The sequence below is a fragment of the Hippoglossus stenolepis genome, chromosome 18 (genome assembly GCF_022539355.2).
Source record: "Hippoglossus stenolepis isolate QCI-W04-F060 chromosome 18, HSTE1.2, whole genome shotgun sequence".
Classification (NCBI taxonomy): domain Eukaryota; kingdom Metazoa; phylum Chordata; class Actinopteri; order Pleuronectiformes; family Pleuronectidae; genus Hippoglossus; species Hippoglossus stenolepis.
The window spans coordinates 2,685,858-2,708,017 of record NC_061500.1 but is presented as its reverse complement, the minus strand read 5'-3'; the positions used below and the strand labels follow the sequence as shown (position 1 = coordinate 2,708,017).

The following is a 22,160-nucleotide window of genomic DNA, read 5'->3' as shown; positions in this document are numbered from 1 at the left end:
CAGCTGTCGATGGAGATGTTTCAACCTATTTGATATCATCAAATAACTCATTCAAACCAAACTACGAAACATGAACCCTTGAGCAAACAATGACAGAAACCATCTCATTTAATTGATTTCATGTGTATTTTAAATTTTTTTGTTTGGTCCATGTCCCGTCCACTGCAGGCAGGCAGCCACCAGGGGGCGATCAAGATGCTTTGGCTCCACCTTTGGGGAGCATCTTTAAATACAGTCTACGGTGCAGATATGTGGTCATTGCAATAGTTCCATGGTTTCATCTCGGAACAAGTTTATTCAAAATACACACGTGCACTTTTCATGTCATTGAATCTGGTTGTAATGGCCTGAACCGGCTCTGCAGCTCCTCCGGTGATCAAGTCTGAGAATCTTCTGTTACAAACCACAGGAGGTAAAAGCAGACCAAGTTTCTTCTTTCTCTTAATTTGGCTAAATTAGGAGTAATTGGCCACGTTACATCAGATCTGTGACAGGAAGTGTCTGATATCTGTGGTGTAAAGAGCGTTTAGAGAAAATATCCTGCAGGATGTGCTGCTGGAAAATCTGTTGAGTCATCTCGGAGATATTGAAATTAAAATTCATTCAAAGCAAACAAATATAAATGTGAGTGAAAACCCAGCCTCCGTGCGGCGTAATAACTCCGCTCCTCCGCTCCGTGACTTTATGTAAGTTCACTTCATTTGGTTATTCCACCTCTGTTATTCCCGTGAGTCATCGCTGCCTCCGAACCACCGGCGAGGAGGAAAGCAAAAAGCTGCCAAATAACTCGGAGCCGAGCATCGTGCGGTTTCCAGTGTGACAGTGAACTCCCACTCTCAGCTTACAGTGCTGACACCACGTGCACGCACACACACACACACACACACAGACACACACTCTGATGGCATGGAAAGCCTGCTGTGATGAAGACAGCCACTCTGAATCAATCCCACAGCTCCTCACAGACCTGAAACATCCACGAGGAGCAGACTGAGCTCAGCAGCTCCGGGAGCACGAGGTCTTCACTGAGTTTTACTGTTTAAATTAGATTCGAGGCTCTTTTCTCGCTCAGAGTCGACGGCTCTTCTCTCTTGACACAGATGTGACGTGCTGCCGGCTGATTTTAGAGTTATTTCATCTGTATTTTCACTTTTAAAGGATAAATTACTTCAGTTTCGAATAGATTTTTTTAGGAACATTGCAGACTATGACATATTGACAGATGAAACTGATTTTTAATATTCTAATTGTGAGAACGCTCACAGGAGACGATGCAGCTGAGACGCAGGACCACACGCTTTCTGTTTAAACAACTGAGCGGTGATTCCACAGACATGGGAACTCGCAGATTAAAAACTCTTCGTCTTCGGTTTCAAATCATAAACATCGACGTTTGATGTTTACGATACAAAATGGGCGAGGCTCTGATTCAGTGAAATTGAATTCATGTCCATGATGATTCTGCCTGATAACCAGATCAGCCTCACAGTGGAAACACCCCCGGTGATTATCGGGAGAACTGAATCACACCGGAAATCAACATTAGCCGCCAAAATACCTTGATACCACCTTTGCTTCAGTACCTGACAGTGAATTATGAATTTTCTTCTTTGCACAGCTAAAAAAAACGAGCACGTGCTCCTGGGAACCATCCACACACTTAACTTCGGTGTCTTTACTTCCACATCATTACCTCAGTGAGCTGCGGTGATTAAAGGATTCACACACAGTCTCGTGACGGATCGTCCACACGATGTGAAACTGTCTCCGTGCGCTGCTCTATTTTTACGAGGATTTGACGAGCGCTCTGACAAGGTCAAGGTGCAGCCGCCTCAGCGACTCGCACGGCTCTAATGAAGTGAGAGGAAAAGGTGCACGCACACACACACACACACACACACACACACACACACAAACACACACCCTAACATTAAACTGCAACACAACGTCACTGTGACGTCACCTATTGGTTTGTGAGCTGCCGTGTTGAAGCCTCTACTTTGACATGTTGTTCAATGCCGTCTTGGTTTTTTGAAACCAGAAGTTACCATAATTGGAGGGGGGGAGGGGGGGGGGGCCTGCACGCCCACCTACACCTGCACCCATTGCACCCAGCTGTCAATCACACGGTATCCACATCCCAACAACAGTCTATGGGTATGACGCTGATGTTAATACAAATGTGGAGATTTCTGTAAATCTCTCATGCGAGTGAAATTGTGCCGACTTTCTTCACAAAGAAAGAATTCAAATGGAAGCAGATATAATATGAAGTGACGTGCACATTTGTTAAAGTGTGAAACCAGAAAAATGACACAGCAGAGGTAATTAGAGCCGCTTCCAGCTGCACGGCCGCCACTGGGTCAGTGGGAGAGACACAGGAAGTGTAATAAAATCACGGGGGCATGAAATGAAGATTTCCACATTATCCACGCTGAGGAAATCAGCCACACGCCCTGAAGCTGCTGCAGCGCCGTCACTCCCCCGCTGACCGGCTCGGAGGGAAAACTGAACAACCCACCATCACGGATTAAATAACAGATGATGTTACCTTCAATCTTTTTTGTTTTTAAACGCACCTGAGAAGAGTCGAAGAGCCGGATTGGAGACGTGACTCTGTGACATTCACGTCATGTGACTCTGACCCTGAAACAAAGAGGCCACGGAGACCTGCGACCACGATTATCTCTGGAGCTGGTTGAAGAAGAATATACATTTGATTGATTTGCCATTTTAATCCTCAGCAACACACCCTTGTGTTTCTAGTCACAGCGACTCTACCTTTGACCACAGCAGGACACAGAGGGACTCGGTAACTGAATCTGTGAGTCACATCTGACGGAGCTGCTGCTGGACGCTGATAACACGACGTCGGTATCGAACGCGGGATCTGAAGGGAAAATGAAGGTGAACACGTGACGCGCTGCAGAGAGATGAACGATAAACCACGTGTTCCGTTTGGAACGAGGAGCAGATGATTTACAGTGAGAAAAATAACACAGTGCTAGAATACCTTCATGTTGAAACCCAGTTTTAACCTTGAGACTGTTACTATCACAGCAAGAGGAACTTAGTGGATGTAGGGGAGGGAGGGGGATATGAAGGAAAAGCCAGTAAATGACAGAGTAATTTGGAAGGATAATGCTCATTATTTTTCTCTGCATGCGTAATTTAAACTTCTGGATGCGTATTCCACCGTAATCTGGCCTCCGATGCTCTGGAAGTTGCACATCAGTAACATCCGCCGTGCGGTTGAGCCGCTAAAGACGACACTGATGGGAGGATATTTCGCTCCAGTCGAAAGCGGCGGCTGGCAACACCAGCGTCATTAGCATAAGCTTAAATCTGCCTTCACTTGGACTCTGTTCCCTTCTCCTCTCACGATTAAAACATCAAGAAGCGGCGTCGACTCAGTTCGGTGACACTTTGTCCTCCTGCAGGTTTCGCTCACTTCACTCAATGCCGACCCGTTCATTCAGTAGGATTACTGCGCTGAGGCAGAGCGGGTTTCTGCCGTTTGTCTTTGTTCCTGTTTCACAACAAGTTTCCATTCCTGCAATAATAACAAATAAAAACCTGTGTGAACCGCAGACGGCTCACGGAGAAAAGAGGCGAGAGCCCGACTCCTGCACGTGAGCCGCGTTGCTCGTGCTAATCTGATTTCCCAGAGTTCCTTGTCTGATGATGTTGCACTACATGTTGCAAAAGTTGAGTCAGATGCAACTTCTTCATCATTTTCTTGCCGGTGACCTCTTCTTCTTCGTCTCCGGGACTCAATGAAGTGGTGTCATTGAAATGTGTTAAGTGTTAATCGTGGTCTTTACACTGAGTTTGCGTCACACACATGAAAGTCTCTCCGATATATTAAATCTTTATGATGAACAAATGAGGACTAACAGGGCAGACGGCGGCGTTTCACTTCCTCACATCAGCTGCAGGCAGACCACAGGCTCCTGCTGCGTGGCCTCCCAGGGGGCTGAGGGTAAGTGGGGGAGGTGGATGGCGAGGAGGATGCAATGAGGAAAGAAGAAGAAAGATGGTTATGAAGGGGGGAGGATGGGGAGGATGGGGGAGGCGCTCTTTTCTTTGGCACCATTAGAGAGGAGGGTCTAAACGATCCCCTCAGGCCGGAGGTAGCACAGTCATCAATCTGCGAGGTGAACGCCGGGTTACAGGAATGTATATAATCCACAGAATAGAGCCCCCCGCATCTGCAACCCCGAGTGCATCTACATGTGTAGACTCGGGATATTAATGCATACATGGCCTGCATGCTCCGCTGCATCCACACAAATACACCTATGGCTCTTTTCTCCTGTGCATCGTCGTCATGATGTTTCCCACGTTAAGAGAAAAGCTTCAGGGAGAACTTCAGTGAGCTCAGATGAGGAGGTCCAGGTATTTTTACTGAAACTCACTCACAGATATCAGTCCTCTTAATATGCCTGATCCATGAATTATTCTCTAGGAGCAAATGTCAAGAAACAGAAGTATATATATATATAAATGTATGTCGAGGTGTGGGTCGGCAGGTCAGGAGGTTTAAGAACGGTTCTGTATCCCGATGGGCCGAACATCGGTATCGACCAAGGTTCCAGACCGGATTTCAGCTCCACCTCCGTCCACTCAAGCGTTTGATCCCCGTCCAAACTAACACACCTGAAACTGGTGTTTTCAAACTTCTCCGTGTTAGTTGCTTTCAAAACTCCAGAGTCATGTGGATGTAACCGTAGCAACAGTGACGTGTTTTAGCACTAAAGCGTAGTAACGTGGATGAAGCCTGAGTCACAGGATGTGTCAACCTTAAGAGCAGCGATCACACCGATCACCACAGGAGCCAGATTTATCTTCATCTGACGTGTGAGTGGTAAAAGGCTTCATAAGGTTAACACCTCATCATGTGAAGCACGTGAATCAGGAATAAACCGAGAAGGAAAAAGAACAGGGAGAAAAGTCAACAGTGAAAAGACTGAGATAGGTGGGCTGGAAGAAACGCGGTCAGGAAAGACACAAAAAGACGGAAATAAAAATAACCGGGAGGATCAAAAGAAATGAGTTCGAAGAAAAAAAGAGCAAAATACAAAGAAAACGCAGCGAGTGAGAGAGTTTCTCAGATCACAGCGGCGCACACGGGTCTCCAGCGCTTAGGATAATGAGCCAGGAGAAGCGACGGGAGACGATTGGAGTGAAACGACGAGGAAGACGGAGAGGAAGAGGAGGAAAGAGAAAACATGGCTGTGTGAGTGGCTCACAATGTACCGCCACGTCTCCTGGGAGAGGAAAACACGGAGCCGAGGGACAAAGGGGAGGAGACGGGGGAATAAATCTGAATACAAGTTCTTAGAGAATATAAAGAGGAGATTTTAAAATGTAGAGGAAGGACGAGCAAAGAGACAAATTCAAGACGGAGAGAGAGAGAAACAGAAACGAAGAAGGAAATGCTTCAATGAAATGAAATCAATCAGATCTTCAGCACATTAAAGTGCGAAGGGGTCTGACTACTTCCTGAATCCACTGTGCACTTTCTCCTTTGGCAGATTTCACGAGGCCGTGCGTTCAATTTTTTTCATAATTTCGTTAAAAATGCAGCTCAGAGCCAGAGAGGCATCGTGGGACGGACACGTTACCAGGTTTTAGTTCTGCTTGGCTGGACGTCTCTCGTCCTTTAGGGATTCTGATTTCTAAGTGTTCCGCGACTGTGCGTTTTATAAAAAAAAAGGCGCCGTGATGCTTTTGGCTGCCCTGAAAAGAGAAAGAGAGAAAAAGTAGTGAAGACTTCAACGGCTGGAGGGTGGAGGCTCGTGCCAGTGACCCAGATGTGTAACGCACATCAGGGCAACATCATCTTTTTTGTTATTATTGCATTTAAAACTGAGAGTCCTGTTTGGCCTTGGCTGGACGCTGAAGGGACTTTAAACCCGACGGGACCCCGACATCGAACCAAAGCAAAATCAGCTGAAAGATCTCAAAAGGAAAATATCATGAACTACTATTTACAATCTGCAAAACAACAAATGCATAACTTCCCACTACAGTTAATGCAATGTTCTTTTCTTTTTCAAAATAAACTTATTGGCTCATCTGTATTCACTGCACTGCTCCGTGGACACTGACAGTGGACGGGAACAATGTGTCCCCTGTGTCACAGATACGTCCTCAACCACTCGAGCAGAAACGGAATTGACAACCTGACAACCTGACAACCTGCAGAGGGACCTCACCTGTTCACCATCTCTGCTGCAGGTCACACACACACACACACACACACGGACTCACACAGACACACACACACAACCAAGATATAATCACTCCCCCCTATATAGAGATCCTGCCATATTTCTAAAGCCAATGGGGACATTAAAATAACATGGTTTATATCCGAGAGGTGTTGAAAAGATTAACACATGATCTGAGGTGTTCCACAGAGTTTCATCCTCTGAGGAACAGGAAAGTTCTCATATATCCTAAATTACATTTTTCTTGTATCAAATTACTTTCGGTAAATGACAAAAGTCAGTGAGTGTTTGTCCTCTGAGTCGAGGTGATTTAATACCTTAAAAACAAACGTGTTGTTCTGCCAATACCTGCTGCGATGCTTTCAACAATTCAACCAAACAAAACCCTCAACGCTGCCTCGACCGAATAAACAAAGAGCCGAGAAAAGATTGTAGGATTTGGAGAAGTTGATGGAAAAACCCGCGGGGGAACCGACAGAGACTGAGACATGGAACGAGGGACTCACGCTGTAGAGGATCTCCACCCAGCCCTCCATGGTGATGCACTGGAACACGGTGAGCACCGCGAACAGGATGTTGTCGAAGTTGGTGATGCCGAAGTTGGGTCCGGTCCAGTACTCCCTGCACTCGGTGCCGTTGGGACACGTCCTGGCCGGAGGCTCCAGGCCACACGGCCATTCCACTGCTTTCTCACCTGAGAACAAGACAGAGGGTCAGTTGTGGACATTTCTGTTAACAGGTGAACTATGGACGAGTCTATGACCAGGACAGAAAGAGTTTACAGGTTTAGTCATCTTCATATGTGTGTGTGTGTGTTTGTGTGGTCGCACTAAACAAGATGTGTCCTGGCGTCTGTGTGCTTGAGTCTTCCCGGCTCACGTGGAGGCAGCTGAGGGTTTGTTTAACGGACGGTGCAGCCACATATGTCAGCGGTCGAGGATCAGGATAATGAATAAATGTGCTGAGTGTGGAGCAGATGCCTCGTGCAGCCAGCGTTTCGTACGGGAAACAGCTCCGATCACGGGCCGTGCCAAGTTTTAACGATGATTTGCGGAGCCATTTTGCACAGCCGACATATCTCTGGTGTCAGTCCCGTAAGATGCATCGTCTCCCACGTCCTGACAGGTGCTGCGTCAGCCGGACGCCACAGCTCCATCATCTTCTCCTGGGAGCAGCTCCTCCTCTGCCTCACCTCCTGTGGTTGTCTTTGTTTCAGTCTGTGTGTGTGTGTGTGTGAGACCACCGGCTGGGCGTGGCCAACAGAATCCCACCTGTATCGCTGTAAATCACCCCCCCATCGCCCCGCCACCTCCTCCGGTATCTAACCACCGGCTCGTCCCTTCAGTCTTTGCCAGTTCTTTCTGTCTACCACATTAATCCTGCCGCTGACTCCACTTGCCGCCCACCACGTCCGGGCTCGGTCTCCGTCCTGTCTGGAGCCCAAACCGGGGACGCCTGATCCGTCCAATCCTCAGACGCCATGTCCTGCCAAGCTCTGCCGCCGCCGCCGCCTTCCCCCGCTCGACCACACAAGCTACTTGGAACCCCTGCCCCTTTGTACCGCCACCATTAGTCACTAATTAGGCAATTTCACTGTCATTACTGCTGCGCCGGCCTGTGTGTGTCATAAGCAGAGTGTGTGCTTGTTGTGCACCTGCTTATGTCAGAGCATCTTTTACTTTTTATTCCTAAAAGTTTACATGAACCCAGTGAACACACACGATGCTCGGTGTAATCGAACCCTGCTGCGTCTCTGCGACTAAATATAACTCAGTAACACACATAGTGTACATTAACAGGCTGTCACAGCAGCTCACACCACTACGAGCACACGCACACGCACACGCACACACACACACACACACAGACACACACGCACACACACGGATCAACCCTCAAGCCACATCTTCACCCTCTCTGACACCAGCAGTGGGAAATAAAACCTTGTCATAATTTCTATCACTACGTTACACAATGAGTTATTTCAGCCCCTTCAACTGTCACACGTTGAAATAAAATGCAATTACATTTAACGAAAGAAGAATCTGGTACCAATCAATTAGAGGGAAGTAAAATTGCACCAAATAAATGGTTATAATTATTAGAGCCAAAATGCATAAACCTTTACAGGGAGGTTAAATATTAAGAAATCTCAGGATAATAATATACAATAGATTTCCCCCAAAATTAGATTTTTGTTGCAGGGCATTAACATCTTTGAATTTTGTGCAAAACATGCATTGATAATTGGAAAGTAATGTCTGCTTGAAAGTCTGAAAATGGTAAAAAAAAACGGTGCAGCAATGTAAAATATACATGACGAAATACATAAAGCTTGTTATATGTTTAAGTTCTTCAGCTCCAACTCACATCAAAATGTCCTATCAGGGTTTTATTGCTGCAATATCGCCACGAGCACAAACGCCTGATGAACAAGCCGACCGCAAACTCATTAACAGCGTCTGAGTTAGCGTTCGATCAGGAGGCCGAACACATAATAATCTGAATCGAGTCGCGGCCGCGGCCATCGATCAAAACCCGAAGATTGAGAATATTTCCATTCATCAAAAGCGAGACGTGAAAAAACGCCTGTCAAACATTCTGCCGTGCTCTCGTTGGTTCTGTTGATATAAGCACACGCTGGCTGAATGTGCAGCCGCACGTACATGCAGAAGCTATGAATCATTTATGTGCCACTGCATTAAAATGTAATATACAGTTTGTTCTCGGCCGTAACAAACACACGGCCGCGGCTCTGAGAGGAGGAAAGTTTTCCTGGCGTCGACTCGGCCGATAATTAAAAAACAAGACAAGCTGCTGCTCTCACCAGTGTCGACCCTGAAGCAGGTGGTGTGGAACTTGCCCATGTAGAACTCCACCCCGATGATGGCGAACATGACGATGGCGAAGAAGAGCAGCAGGCCGATCTGAAGCAGAGGAACCATGGCTTTCATTATGGACTTCAGGACCACCTGGAGACCTGAGGGACGAGGAAGAGGGGAGGAAGAGGGGAGGAAGAGGGGAGGAAGTGGGGAGGAAGAGGGGAGCGGAGAGAGAGTCAGAGCTTTGTTCTTTTCTTTGTTGTCCTGGAAATCATGTTTTCACCCCATTTGTTTGTTTGTTGACTTGTCAGCAGGATAATAATTCATGTATCGTGATGAAATCTGGATCAGACAGTTACAGAGGCATTAAAATATAAAAAGGAAACATGTTCAGATGTTGGTAGAGCCACTTACTTGGGATTCCTGATACGAGTTTCAGGGGTCTCAGCACTCGGACCGCCCGCAGCGTCCTCAGGTCGAAGTCTGAACCCACCGTGGCCAAGATTCTGGAAACACACACAGACACACACAGACACACACACGTTAAAATCATCAATATTTTACTGTTATACTGAAACATATCTATAGCTTTTATTATCTCAGTCTACCAGAGCCCAGGGTGACGTCATTTCTTTCTCTCAAAATGAGAAACATAGTCAATCTGCGCATGCACACACAGACACACACACACACACACACACACACACACACACACACACACACCCCATACGCATATGTAGCTGATTACATCATCTGCCATTTATATCTGCTTTTACCTAGAAGTGGAGAAGTGACTGTGGCTGGCCCTTGTACGTATATGTGTGTGTGTGTGTGTGTGTGTGTGTGTGTGTGTGTGTGTGTGTGTGTGTGTGTGTGTGTGTGTCTGTGCATGTAGGTTTGTGTTTGTGTGTTTGTGTCCGTGTGCACTAGCCATTGAGCCACAGCTGGCAGTCCTCATTACAGGCTGTACACAGTAGGGTAGACTTAAGTGCTTCACTGAAACAGAAAGAAAACATGCTCCAGGCAAAAAGGGAGAGAGAGAGAGAGAGAGAGAGAGAGAGAGAGAGAGAGAGAGAGAGAGAAGAGAGAGAGAGAGAGAGAGAGAGAGAGAGACATGGACGACATGCAGGAGAGAGGTCAACAAGAGCGAGAGGAGGAGGAATATCAAAGCAAGAATTACTCAAGAGAGATTGAGTGTGAAGTGAACCAGAACCAGAAAGGACTTTAATTTGAAGTGGAGTCTTAGAGAGACACATACCTGCACATCCCTCAGTTTGCTGAGATGATGCAAAGATAATATTGATGCGTCTCCACAATCTATAATGTTCCAACTAACTGACTGAAGCTGATCTGCAGTGTTCAGGTGTGAGCGCTGGATGGTCTGAGGGAGAAGTTTCTGAAAGAAGCCAGTCAACAGTTTCCTGAGAGCAAGATTCACACTGAGCATTTAGTTTTCTGTTGATGCTTAATTTGTAGGAACGAGGGCGACACTGGGGCTGCAGGCGCGAGGCTTCTGCATCGTACAGAGTTCTCCCTGCGTAGGACCGAACGTTCAGGTCATGCTTTAATAAACTGTACATTATCACTAGTTCATCTATTGCGTGAAATAAATAGAAAAACAAATAAATAACCTTATTATGATATATTAAACTAGAAGGGCGCTCGGAGAGAAAGGCTAGATCGTCATGTAATGAGCTCTGCCTTGCATCAAACCTCATCCCGCCACTGAATTTCAGAAATGCAAGAATTGATTTGGTAGTTTTTGAGTAATTCTGCTGAAAAACAAAGGGAAAGGTAATTGAATAAAACCTACATAAACATCCCATAATATGAATAGCAGCTATTTGTATGAACAGACGCGGACCAGCACCACGACACGATCGACACTATTGTCCTTTCTAGTTGGTTTATTGACCTTGCGGTTTATTTCTCATTCTTGTTGAGAATCTGCATCCGATTGTGATCTTTCATTCGCAGTTATTTCCGTCTTGTCCTCGTGTCTCCGCCCCCTCAGACAGGAAACCTGCCCCCCTCCCCCCCCAGTCTTGTTTACTGTATTCGTCACGTTTTTTTTCAAATGCATTAGAGTATAAACGATATTATTCATAACATCCCAAATGGGTCTGATTTTCAAACCTCTTAGTTAAGTACTGTGGGGAGACACAAAGCAGGCAGAGAATACTCGGGGGGACAATAGCTTTTATGTGGTGGGAAGCGTGCAGCGACGACTATGCTGCAAACAAGAGCAATCGCACAAACACACATCAACGCACGCAGAAGAAGAAACAGAGGGAAATAAGAAAGGTTGCTTATTGCTCCCTGGTTACCTGTTGGCATGGTAACTGATAAAGCACATCTGTGGCTTTATGGGTAATATCATTAAGGGTGAAATCAGTCTGCCGGGACCAGAGTGTGTGTTTAAAGGAAAATAAAGATAAAGAAAATATTGTTTTGTGCAGATGTAATGCACAGGCTCTGCAGCGGATGGTGATTTCCACACCGCGTGCAATTCAAGATTCATATTTATCATTCGGTTCTTTCCTTTTCAGCTTTATTTGGGAGGAGCAGTGAGAAGACGGGAGGATGGAGGTTAAGGAGGATGTGGAAGATGAGGAGATGAAGGAGGAAAAGCTTCAGCGTGCACCCCTGCATTTAAACCCCCCCCCAAATATGGTTATTTCCGGTTTCAGAAAACCAAGATGGCGCCGGAGAAACTGTCAAACCCGAGGCTTCAAAAACGACAAACCCGACATAACTGGGTCAGAACCACATTTACAGCCTTGCAACAAATGTATGAAACCTTGAGAGTTGAGTCAAAATGGTGATTTGAAAATATTTGTGTTATTCTGCTCAGAGTAAATAAAGTCGCTGTGACCTGAAGACAGAATGAAAAGAGGATATCAAAACATTAATCATCCGTCGGTGCTGTTTTTATGTCCTCCACAATCAGTAACTCACTTTGTTCTGCTAAGTGCACACATGTAGCGTGTGTGTGTGTGTTTACGTGTGTGTGTGTGTAGTTGGACAGGCAGCGGGCAGAAGAAGCAGCTATGAGTTTTAATATCCCTTTATCATCTCCACAATATGTCCATGTGGGCGCCAGACACTGGCACAGGAAATACGGAGGGTGATGCTATCGTCTGTCACTTGCTCAAACACACACACACACACACACACACACACACACACACACACACGTATCATTAAGTCTTCGAGCAGGTGTCAGACAATCCAAATAGCAAAAGAAAATTGACAAATAGGTTTTATGATTCAACATTGTCACATTCAAACAAAAACAAAAACAGACACGTGTGCGTGATTTCTATTAAACACAAAACACACACAACTTCACACAATCCCTAGACTCAGAATAACATTTCCTCCGCGGTTCATCGAACGCTGTGATTCAGCCTCCATCACTGGAGTATAAATAGAAGCCGAACTTATTCAACCCTGAAGAAACAACGGCAGAACAACACAGAGGCACGGGAGTGATTCATGCCGTCCATCAAAAGCCACAAGAAGGAACATGCGCTTCTATTAATGTTCATAAAAAAAAAATAAAGAAACCGTGCAAGATGTGACTGATAATGATGTTTATTCCCTGGTGGACGATCCTTTCCAGCTGACTCACACCTCACGGATCGATGGATGAGCTTTAATATAAACGTGAATGGAAGCTGCCGATGTGGGAACACGACTTCGCGCCCGAAATTACAGATCCGCTAATCGACATTTTATACTTTTAACAGTTTTTCTAATAGGTGTGACAAACAAGTATCAGCAACTCTGCAGCTCTGATCCACTTTAATATGTTTTAGTTTGAAAACTCAGGGGCACAGCTTCCCTGATTGGTTCTTTTCAGTCATGACTATAGACTGTATAACAAAAAATGGACGATAAGACGGCTCCTCAAAAGCGAAGCCAAATCCTCTTGTTCGCCCTCTGGTGGTTGGCTGCAGTACAGGTGATAACGTATGCTAAGCTAAGCTAACCTGAGCTTAATCGCTTGTGTGAGCGCAGATCGTTTTTTTATTTTAATACGTAAAACGACGTTAAAACTGAAACGTAGCTTTACCCTCTTTCAGCTCCTGGGTTCAGTCTCATTTTTCCTTTTTCTACATTTTGAGAGAAGCATTTATTCTCCTATTGAATAAGTTATATGATGTTTAAAGGAAGAGACGGTCGGACGAACTGGAAATGTGCAGAATAACAGAAGGAGTAACAGAGATGTGAGGGCGGGGGCGGGGGTGGAGGCTTCCTCGTGAGTGATGTGGTTTAATTACTGCGACCCTCCCCAGCTGGGGGCCGCGGGCTGTGATTGAGTTTTTCACACATCCAGGATGTGAGTGGAAGACGAGTCCGGGGCCCCAGAGGACACGGAGCAGAACACGGTGCTGACAGCCTCCGTGAAGAACCGCCCGTCTGTCTGCACGTTACCAGCTGGTCACGAAACCCGTCTGCCTGCTCGCTTACGTACATCACATTCCAACAGACGCCACCGCTGGGACGCCACCCAGTGGGGAGGGGGCATCAAACAATCGTTCTTTAATCGGAATCGAGGGGAAAGTTTGAAATGCTCTTATCGCCCCAGCCCTGGAGTTTAGCTTGTGTAGCTGCTTGGAAATCATATTTTTTCATATCATATAATCCTGTGTGATATATAATCTACTGGTCAGACAACACATGACAAATACCACCAATGCTCCCTGAGAGGAAACGCGTTGTAAATTTACAAGAATAAAGTCTATTGTCTATTGTCTCACACACACACACACACACACACACACACACACAGACACACACAGACACCAACACACCAACACACACACCATTAAAATTAGAAAACAGGCCCGATCATTACACACAGACCATTTAGAGCTCATTTCCACCATCTTACCTAACGGGAAACGAGTGTGTGCTTGTGTGTGTGTGTGTGTGTGTGTGTGTGTGTGCGTGCGCTGCCATGACGTTATACAAAGTGACTGTACAGCTGTGACAGAGTCAGGAGACCAAGCATTTCCCACAATGCACATGGGGACAGAAGGGGGGTCCTCATGAACTCATTGTCGCTGCCAAAGCCGCTCGTCGTCAAACATGGCCGCCATCGTAGCGCTGTGGCTCTAAATGAACACGGCGTCCATGCACGTACACACGCACGCACGTGCAAACACTGGATTACTACTTATTAGACTCAAAACCAAGATCTGACAATCTCCTGTTTCCTTTATAACCAGGAAGACCATATTGTGAGAGAGAGAGTGGGGGGAGGGGTGACAGGATGTTGTATGTGCACAGAGGGATGGGGGGCGGTGGCCCTTTTTTAATTCCCACCATCGTCCCCCAGAGGGTCCGTGCACGTCACTGGTGCAGCCACTTAACCCGAGCTTCACCCGACGAGTAACGACCTCGGATGAGGAGGAAAAGACCCTGAACCAGGTTTCTGCGTCGCACGAGGAGACGCATGTAAAAATCCTCTTGTTATTTATTCACTTTTTAGCCTTTTATCAGAATCTTTATTTACAATTTGACGTTTGTACATTATACAGCGTGAACGTTACTGGTTATTACACAGAAAGTTCAAGTTTTACAGTCACGGGTGAGGACTTTTATGTGGTGTTCAGTTTTGAACTTTATTCCTAAATGATTGTCTTTATTTTATTCTGTTTTATTATCTTAATAAATTATAAATTATATCTTAATTATCTATTATCTGATCTGTAGTAACATCACTCTGCTTGTTTTAGATGTGCTTGATAAATAAATTTGAACTTCAATACAGAAACTAACCAAGGTTTGACACACACACACACACACACACACATTCAAGATGTTCTTATAACCGATCCGGTAGCATCTCATCACATGAATTCAAACAGGAAGCAGGTGTTCACCTTGCAGGCGGCAGGTGGTTCTGACAGGTCCGTCAGGATGAAGCCTGTGGACACGATATGAGACTTTCACGGGTTTGTCATGTTTGCAGATGTGTAAACTTTTATTTTACGGAATAATCGACGCAGAAAAGACGCAGGTTCGTGTTTAGATTTTTATAATAAAAATTTAAATAAATTTTAAAACAAACAAATGCAGCTGAAAACAAAAAAATCCTCATCAATCACACTCCCATAGCGACGAGCCTGGGAATCTGTGTTTTGAAGTTAAAATACTCCAGTAGCCGTGGTAGTACTAGTACTGTAACAGCAGTACCGCTTGTACACGACCCATCCATTGAGTAACAGTAATGTTTCCACTGTACGAGAGCTATTGTTAGAGGACACTTCCCCCGAGGAGACGTCCTGACAAGATGTGCAGTGATTTATGTTTGGGAATGTAATCAGGCCTCCTCAGCTGATTCCTCTGTGGAGAGCCGCGTGCACGTGACACGATGCCACGCGCTCTACGTGCACGAGCACAGTCGCTCTATACATCTGGAGGTGCATCAGTGGAGTTGCAGCCTGAGGGGGTTTGATGAATCCGGAGCTTCATGTAAAACAGAGTTTCCTGTCCGACTCCGTTCTGTCTGAACCGTGTGAAGCACAAACACAGTCAGAGTCGAAAGGAAACAAACCTTCATCTCTGCTGTGACTTTCAAAAAAGCAAACGCGTTTCCTCGGAAAATCTAATAAAGAACAACAGGGAGGGAGAGAACGAGGGAGCAGGCGCCACAAACACACGGAACAACAGTAATAAAAACCGAGATTAATATAAAGCCAGACAGTAAATATACGGCTGGAAATATTCAAACAGGATTTGTTTTCCTGTGTCTGAGGAGAACGCCTCTGTTACATCAGATCAGCAAATACTCTCTTCACCGTGCGACTCGGAGAAGACAAAACTTTTTGTGGCTTTTAAGGCTGAAAACATTTTATATTCCAAAAGTTGCAAATATTGCATCTTTGGGAAGCTTCTAGATCTTTTCACGAGAATCTCACTCACAGGCTGAACGGTGTTTATACGCAGGAACAGAGCGAGTACACGTTTGGATCCGTGCACACTTACAGGTCATCATTTCACAGATTGATTTTTTGCAAATGAGACGCCACTGGAATCAATGATTTCACCTAAATGAATCCTGACACAATTGGTCATTTTTGACTAGATGCATCTGTTCCAAACCGGTTTGCTTGGCCTGTGTTGCTGCTGGTTTTCCTTCTGAAACTGTAAAAAGTGACCTGCGGGGGAATTGAACCGCAGCACGTGAAGTCCTGCTGCTGCACAAAGATGGGCTCATGGGTTTATTCCAAGTTCAGTGACGCTCGGTTTAGTAGACGGAGCCTGAACTGGAGAATCGGTCTTCATGATGAACAACGTCACGTATGTTGGTTGAGTCCCAGCTCAGGTCTGAAGGTCTGATCATCTCCTGCAGTAACTTCTTTTCTTTCCACCTCTCAACCTTAATTATCAATTTAACTTAACGATTTACTTACTGACATTTACTCCAAAAGGAGCTGATTCAAGGAGTTTATATTAAATTCTGTTTTCGTTGCTGTAGCAGCTTGATGAAGCCGACTGTGTCTGCACACAGATAATAAAACATCCATGACTTTATTAATGTAATCATCCCCCGGTATGGAATGCATTAATTTATTATGAAAGCCTCACACTGATAGATTTACTGTCTGCATTTATAAACACGTCTCCGCTGCGATTCAGATGAAAACTTGAGTCTAATTTTGTTTGATGATTTCTGTATTGATTTTAATATATGTTTGGACTCGACTTCATTTCTTTTTTAACTTAATTTGCTTTTCATCACTTCCTGGTCCCTGTGGCTGCAGACGCTGGTTGTTTTACACACATGAACAACATGTGACAACAGCTCAAAACAAAGATATGAACTGAAGCTTGAATATCTGGGTCTTTATTCCTGCAGCTGGCAACTGTTCAGCAACAGACAGATAAATATTTGCAGCATGACGATATTAATTAAAACAATTAAAAGCGTATTAATCTTTTTGAGCAGAACAGCCGGGTGCAAAGAAATTAAAAACCAAATTACAGTCGTGATCGTGTGTGATGAGGGAGGGTGGATGGGATGGAAATGGTCCCTGCAGCAGGCGAGGAGATGCATGTATAAAGAAATGTTTCTGAACGGGTACGAAAGGAACATAAACATCCAAGTTATGACTACTTGCAATTAGAAACACTGGCAAAGACGTTTTTTCTGGAAAAAAGTTCATAAGTTAATTTTGAAAAGATTGTGTGGGGCAGCCAAAGTCCAAATAAGCTTATTAGCCACTTGCTAAAAGTTTAATTTGTCAATGTCAAAGTGGCGCCGTCCCTGTGCGTTATCTGATCACGCTCGTTACTCATAACAGGAAGTGAAAACCCCAGTTCCTGCAGGACGTAGAAGAAGAAACAGTCAAGTCCAAATTGCACCAAATTCCACAGTGCACTTCTCCGGACGCTTCACAACACACACGCCGAGTGAGAGGCCGATAAGATGAACGCTTCTCGAGATACGTGCTCCGCATACAGACAAAGATGTAACTCTGAGCTGGATCAGATTAGATGAAGTTGGACTAATTGAAACATCTACAAACATTAAAGTATTCAATAAGAAATGATGAGTATTAAACCAAACGAAGGTGAAGCAGCTGATCAAATCTATTAAAACACGTAGCAGCTCCTGCTGTTTGTTGCACTCGGTGTCAAAGTGATGGGAAAGTATCGTCCCGGCAGGTGTTTGGATCCAAGAAGTCAAATAAACAGCAAGAAACCACAACAGAGCTCATCTGCGTCTTGACAAAGGAATCAATGATGATTCTGATCCTCTGACGCAGACACAAAACACACATGCACAACATACTAATATCCTTTATTTACAATGTTCTCTGCTCGACTCGTGTTCTGTTTATTCACCCGACTCGTGTTATCTTTTCCAAAGCGAGAGGCTGTCGTCACCAGAAAACGTGAGTCATTAGTCTCCCTCGTCTGAATCTGGTCCCTCAGACACAAAAGCTTCAGCGTTGTGATGTTGTTAAAGTGTCAAAAGACAAGATGAAGGGAAAAAGTTCACATCCTGATTAGTGAGTAAAGAAAAAACTAATCTGGCCGAAAAAGACTAGATGATTTGGGTTAAGTTGCTGGTAGGTAAATATTATAAACATAATCTGGACAAAACCGTAAAAAAAAAAAGATGGACGACTTGACAGCCGCACAAAAGTGAGGCCAAATACTCTTGATCGCCCCCTGGAGGCTGGTTGCATTATAGGCCGTAAACCCCGCCTCCTACGTTTTATTAGATAGGACATGGACCAAAGTAAAGCGTCAAAGAACACGTCAAACAAAAGGTAATATATATAAAATATATACATTTTTAAGGGTTACGTTTTCAATAATCAACTCATAGGTGGAGAATCCACTCATCAAACATTATGTCTCAGTGCAGGTTTTCCTTCGGGGCCTCGCGTCTGAACAGGAACTCAGAGAACCAGACGTCGGACGCACTCAGACTCGATGGGATCTGACCGAGAAGAAAGAATTTAGTGAGGCTAAATAAATCTGCGGTGCTGCAGGCACTCAGGGTTTTAATGGGAGACAGAGGATATAATCTATGCTAATCAATTTAGTCTCCGTTGACAAATTACATTTTTAAGCCAACAAACGTAATGGCTGCGTCGTGGCCGAGCGTGGCAGACATAAAAGTAATGGAATCTGTCAGAGAGTAAAATTATTTCAATACTTTCTTATAATATAACAATATGTTGTGTAATGCATTTCTGTCACGTCCTCCTTAAGAGGCAGAAAAACCACTCACATCCACAGGAGAAGCAGGAAAGGTGGAGTTTTAAAACGGCATCTAAACAATAAAAGCGCCGTCATTTAAATCACTCACAATTTTTGTTTTAAGAAAATCAGTTTACGACATCGTTTACTCGTGTTTTGATGCAGGAAACAAACGGGACAGATAATGTCGAGATAATAACCGAGCACTTCCTGTTCCTCGTCTCTAATCCGCTTACTGATCGCATGTCCAGCCCCTTTCTGGGGTTTTTCCTTCTAAGACCCAGAGAGTCATTTGAGAACAGGATCTCAAACGTGTCTGTGTCTCAACATCAAACCAAGCCTTTGATGCGATTTCACCGCTCGGCGTTCTTCTGCCTCCGCGGCGCATGTGCAGCCTTTTTACTGCTTAAATAAAACCTCTCTCACAAGGCAAAGTGAGATTTAAACCCATTGAGCTATTGACTGTGTGAAGCTCACAGCTCTGTGTCTGCTGCACATCACCCATTAACAGTCTCGCCTGAATGGAGCAGATGATTATTTCCAAGAGAGTTTTTTTAAATCTGATATTCCACCAGCGTCTTAATGAGACTGTACCACACTTCTGAATATCCTCCAATATCCTCGGCCCCCCCCTCGGGATGAGACGCAATAACTTCAGTGACTTAATGTTTGATGTTCAAGAGCCGTCGTCGTCGTCGGGTCAAATTTTCAATTTGTCCGATCCTTTGGTTTATAAGCTAACACCTGCGAAAGCATCGGCCTCAGCTGTTTAGTGCTAATTAGTGAACTAACACATCAGCATGTTACTGTTGTCATCGCCCTGCTTCCTCCTCCTCCTGCTTCAACACATCCTTCTTCTCCCGGTACCAAAACCTAAGCTGCCAAGAGCTTCAACAAATAACCTACACAGCTGCATCTTTGGGCTATAATTATCTTTTACGAATAAAAGTCGAGGGATTTAAAGGAGAAAGTGCTGATCAGCAGAAAGGAAACGGAGAAAAAAGACCTGACGTGCACCAATCAGAGAGCTGCAAAGGAGGCAAGGTCCTTCGAACGCTCAACCATCGTTATCCGAAAACTATTACACCTTCAAAATATACATAGATATATACAAGATTATAAAAATGTTCAAACATTCTTTAAAATGTTCGGTTATTAGTGATTATTATTTATCATCAGTGGTCCGTCTGATCTGTGGTGTTCCCCAAGGCCTCATCCTTGGCCCCCTGTTGTTTTCTATACACATTTCCCTTCGGTCACATTACTTTTAATTTCAACATTCATATCATTGTGATGCAGATGTGTCAAATTAAAAAAGCAGCACTACAGCCAGTTCAAAACTACCTCCATGCTCAAATTTATTGTTTTGTTTTACTCATTTCCTTCTTGGCGGAGATAACTAAGGGCCAATATACATATATATAATAGTCCACAACATTCAAAAGAAAATAAATAATATACAATAAAAAAGAAAATAATTTAATTTTGTCCTCCAAAGTCCGTTTACATTTTGCTAAATAATCTGTCCTGCTCCCTGATATGAAACCAGCAGCCAGAAAAAGTTCTGTATTCTGTGACGTGACCTTTAACTAACGAGTCACACAAGTCTCTCCGTGATGCTCGAGCTGAGGAGCATTTCAGAAACCAAGTCTTCTCCCTCTGTTGCTGAGCCTGAGAAGGTTATTAATACTTTCACATCATCTGGACTAATGCAGTTCTCTGTGTTTGGGGCAGAGCTGAAAGGAAATGTCAAACCTGCAGCCGCCTCGACTTTTAAGCGACTTAAAGAAACGCCTTCCAGTTCAGCGTCACCGGCTGATTCCAGGTCTTGGTTCAAGGATGTCAAGGTTTTTGTTTTTTTACACAAACGGAGCTGAGTAAAATTACGGAGGCAGGCTATTGCTGATCAATATCTGAAATGAACCTGTGTGGCCAGTTCTGTTCCGAGCACCATCAGCCGTAAATCACCTTGTCTATACAAGGCCATTACTGAGAGCTAGTAAACGACACAGTAATCAGCCTTCAACTCATTAGCAACAAGAAGATAAATCAACACAGTCGTATCACACCGTCGAGTGACGGAGGCAGCAGCTCCTTTTGTAAAGAGGAGCAGCGACACAGAGGAGGAATCAGCGTGAACACTGAATAGATGGGACCTTGAGAACGTGAATACTCCACTGAGCTAAAAATATTAAAAGAATAATCGGGTGTTTAAATCATTAAACTGTTAATAAAGATGGAAAGCACGTCTCCACTTCCTCCCACCGTCCAGATGTGAAGCTGAAATACACCAGAGACCAGATCCTGCTTTGATGACGTCCTTTTGGAGCCAACATCTGTGCAGCAGCGACCGTGGATGAGGTTTTCACATAAAAACCAAACTTATCAGAAACACAAACACTTGAACAAACAGCAGTGTGATAAGAACCACATCAAAATGACAGAAACCATCCTTTTAGTTTGGTCCATGTCCCGTCCACTAACATGAAGGAGTCAGGGTTTATGATCTATACTGCAGCCAGCCACCAGGGGGCAATCAGGACGCTTTGGGTCATTATTATTATTTACAGTCTATGGTTTAAAAATAAATACTTGCTGCAAACAGTAGGTGCATGTTTATGAGGTGTAAAAATGAAAAGTAAATATGAATAAATATATTTAGATTAGCGCTGATAAATTATACAAACTGTGTCCAAAGGCAAAGCTGCAAAACCCCTGAGGGATATTTTAAATTTGTAAGTATCGTGCATGCATTCGTGCCAAAAATATTGTGTTGTTACACCACAACACATTTCAAACATTTTAAAGAAACATTATCCAGACGGTGGTTTGGACTGAAACGCTAAACGGTGTCTGAGGTCATAAGAAGAGAGATAAATGAGTCCTGGTGGCATCAGGAGGTTTCTGGATCGAGGTCGTGATAAATGAGGTGGAAAATGAGCAGCTTATGTTCAGGAGAGGCCTGAGAGGTTCACACCTGTGACACGTCTCTGTTTCCAAACACAGGAGCAGACAGGTGCCGCCGAGCCGCGGGGCCCGGAACCAGCCGGAGGAGCCGCTCGCATGCACACACACACACAGACACACACACACACACACATTATGGCTGCAACACAAACTGACTGTAGTCTCCTCATGATTAATCACATTAAAAATCTGTCCACTATTTACAAACCCGCAGCGGAACTGTGGCAACACATCGTCCATCTTGAGGAGCACAAGAGGACGACATGTGTACACAGGGAAATGCACAGAGGACGATTATCCACACGTGCACAAAGACAACTTGTCAGTGACCGCATCTTGTCTCCTTCAGCCAAACCCCCCCCCCTCCCTCCCACGCTTACACTCTTGATGTCTCACTATTATGTTG

The 22,160-nt window shown here is 44.7% G+C and overlaps 1 protein-coding gene across 3 annotated transcripts in view; it reads right to left on the bottom strand.

The window, feature by feature from the left end:
• Nucleotides 1-22,160, bottom strand: part of cacna1bb (calcium channel, voltage-dependent, N type, alpha 1B subunit, b) — a 92,531-nt gene that overhangs the window by 49,255 nt on the left and 21,116 nt on the right. For all 3 annotated transcript variants that reach the window (XM_035184299.2, XM_047344389.1, XM_035184301.2), the window contains exons 4-6: nt 9,473-9,564; nt 9,064-9,216; nt 6,743-6,930 (exon numbers count right to left, since the gene is read on the bottom strand). In XM_035184299.2, coding sequence (XP_035040190.2) covers nt 6,743-6,930; nt 9,064-9,216; nt 9,473-9,564 — 433 coding nt within the window. The remainder of the gene's footprint in view (nt 1-6,742; nt 6,931-9,063; nt 9,217-9,472; nt 9,565-22,160) is intronic.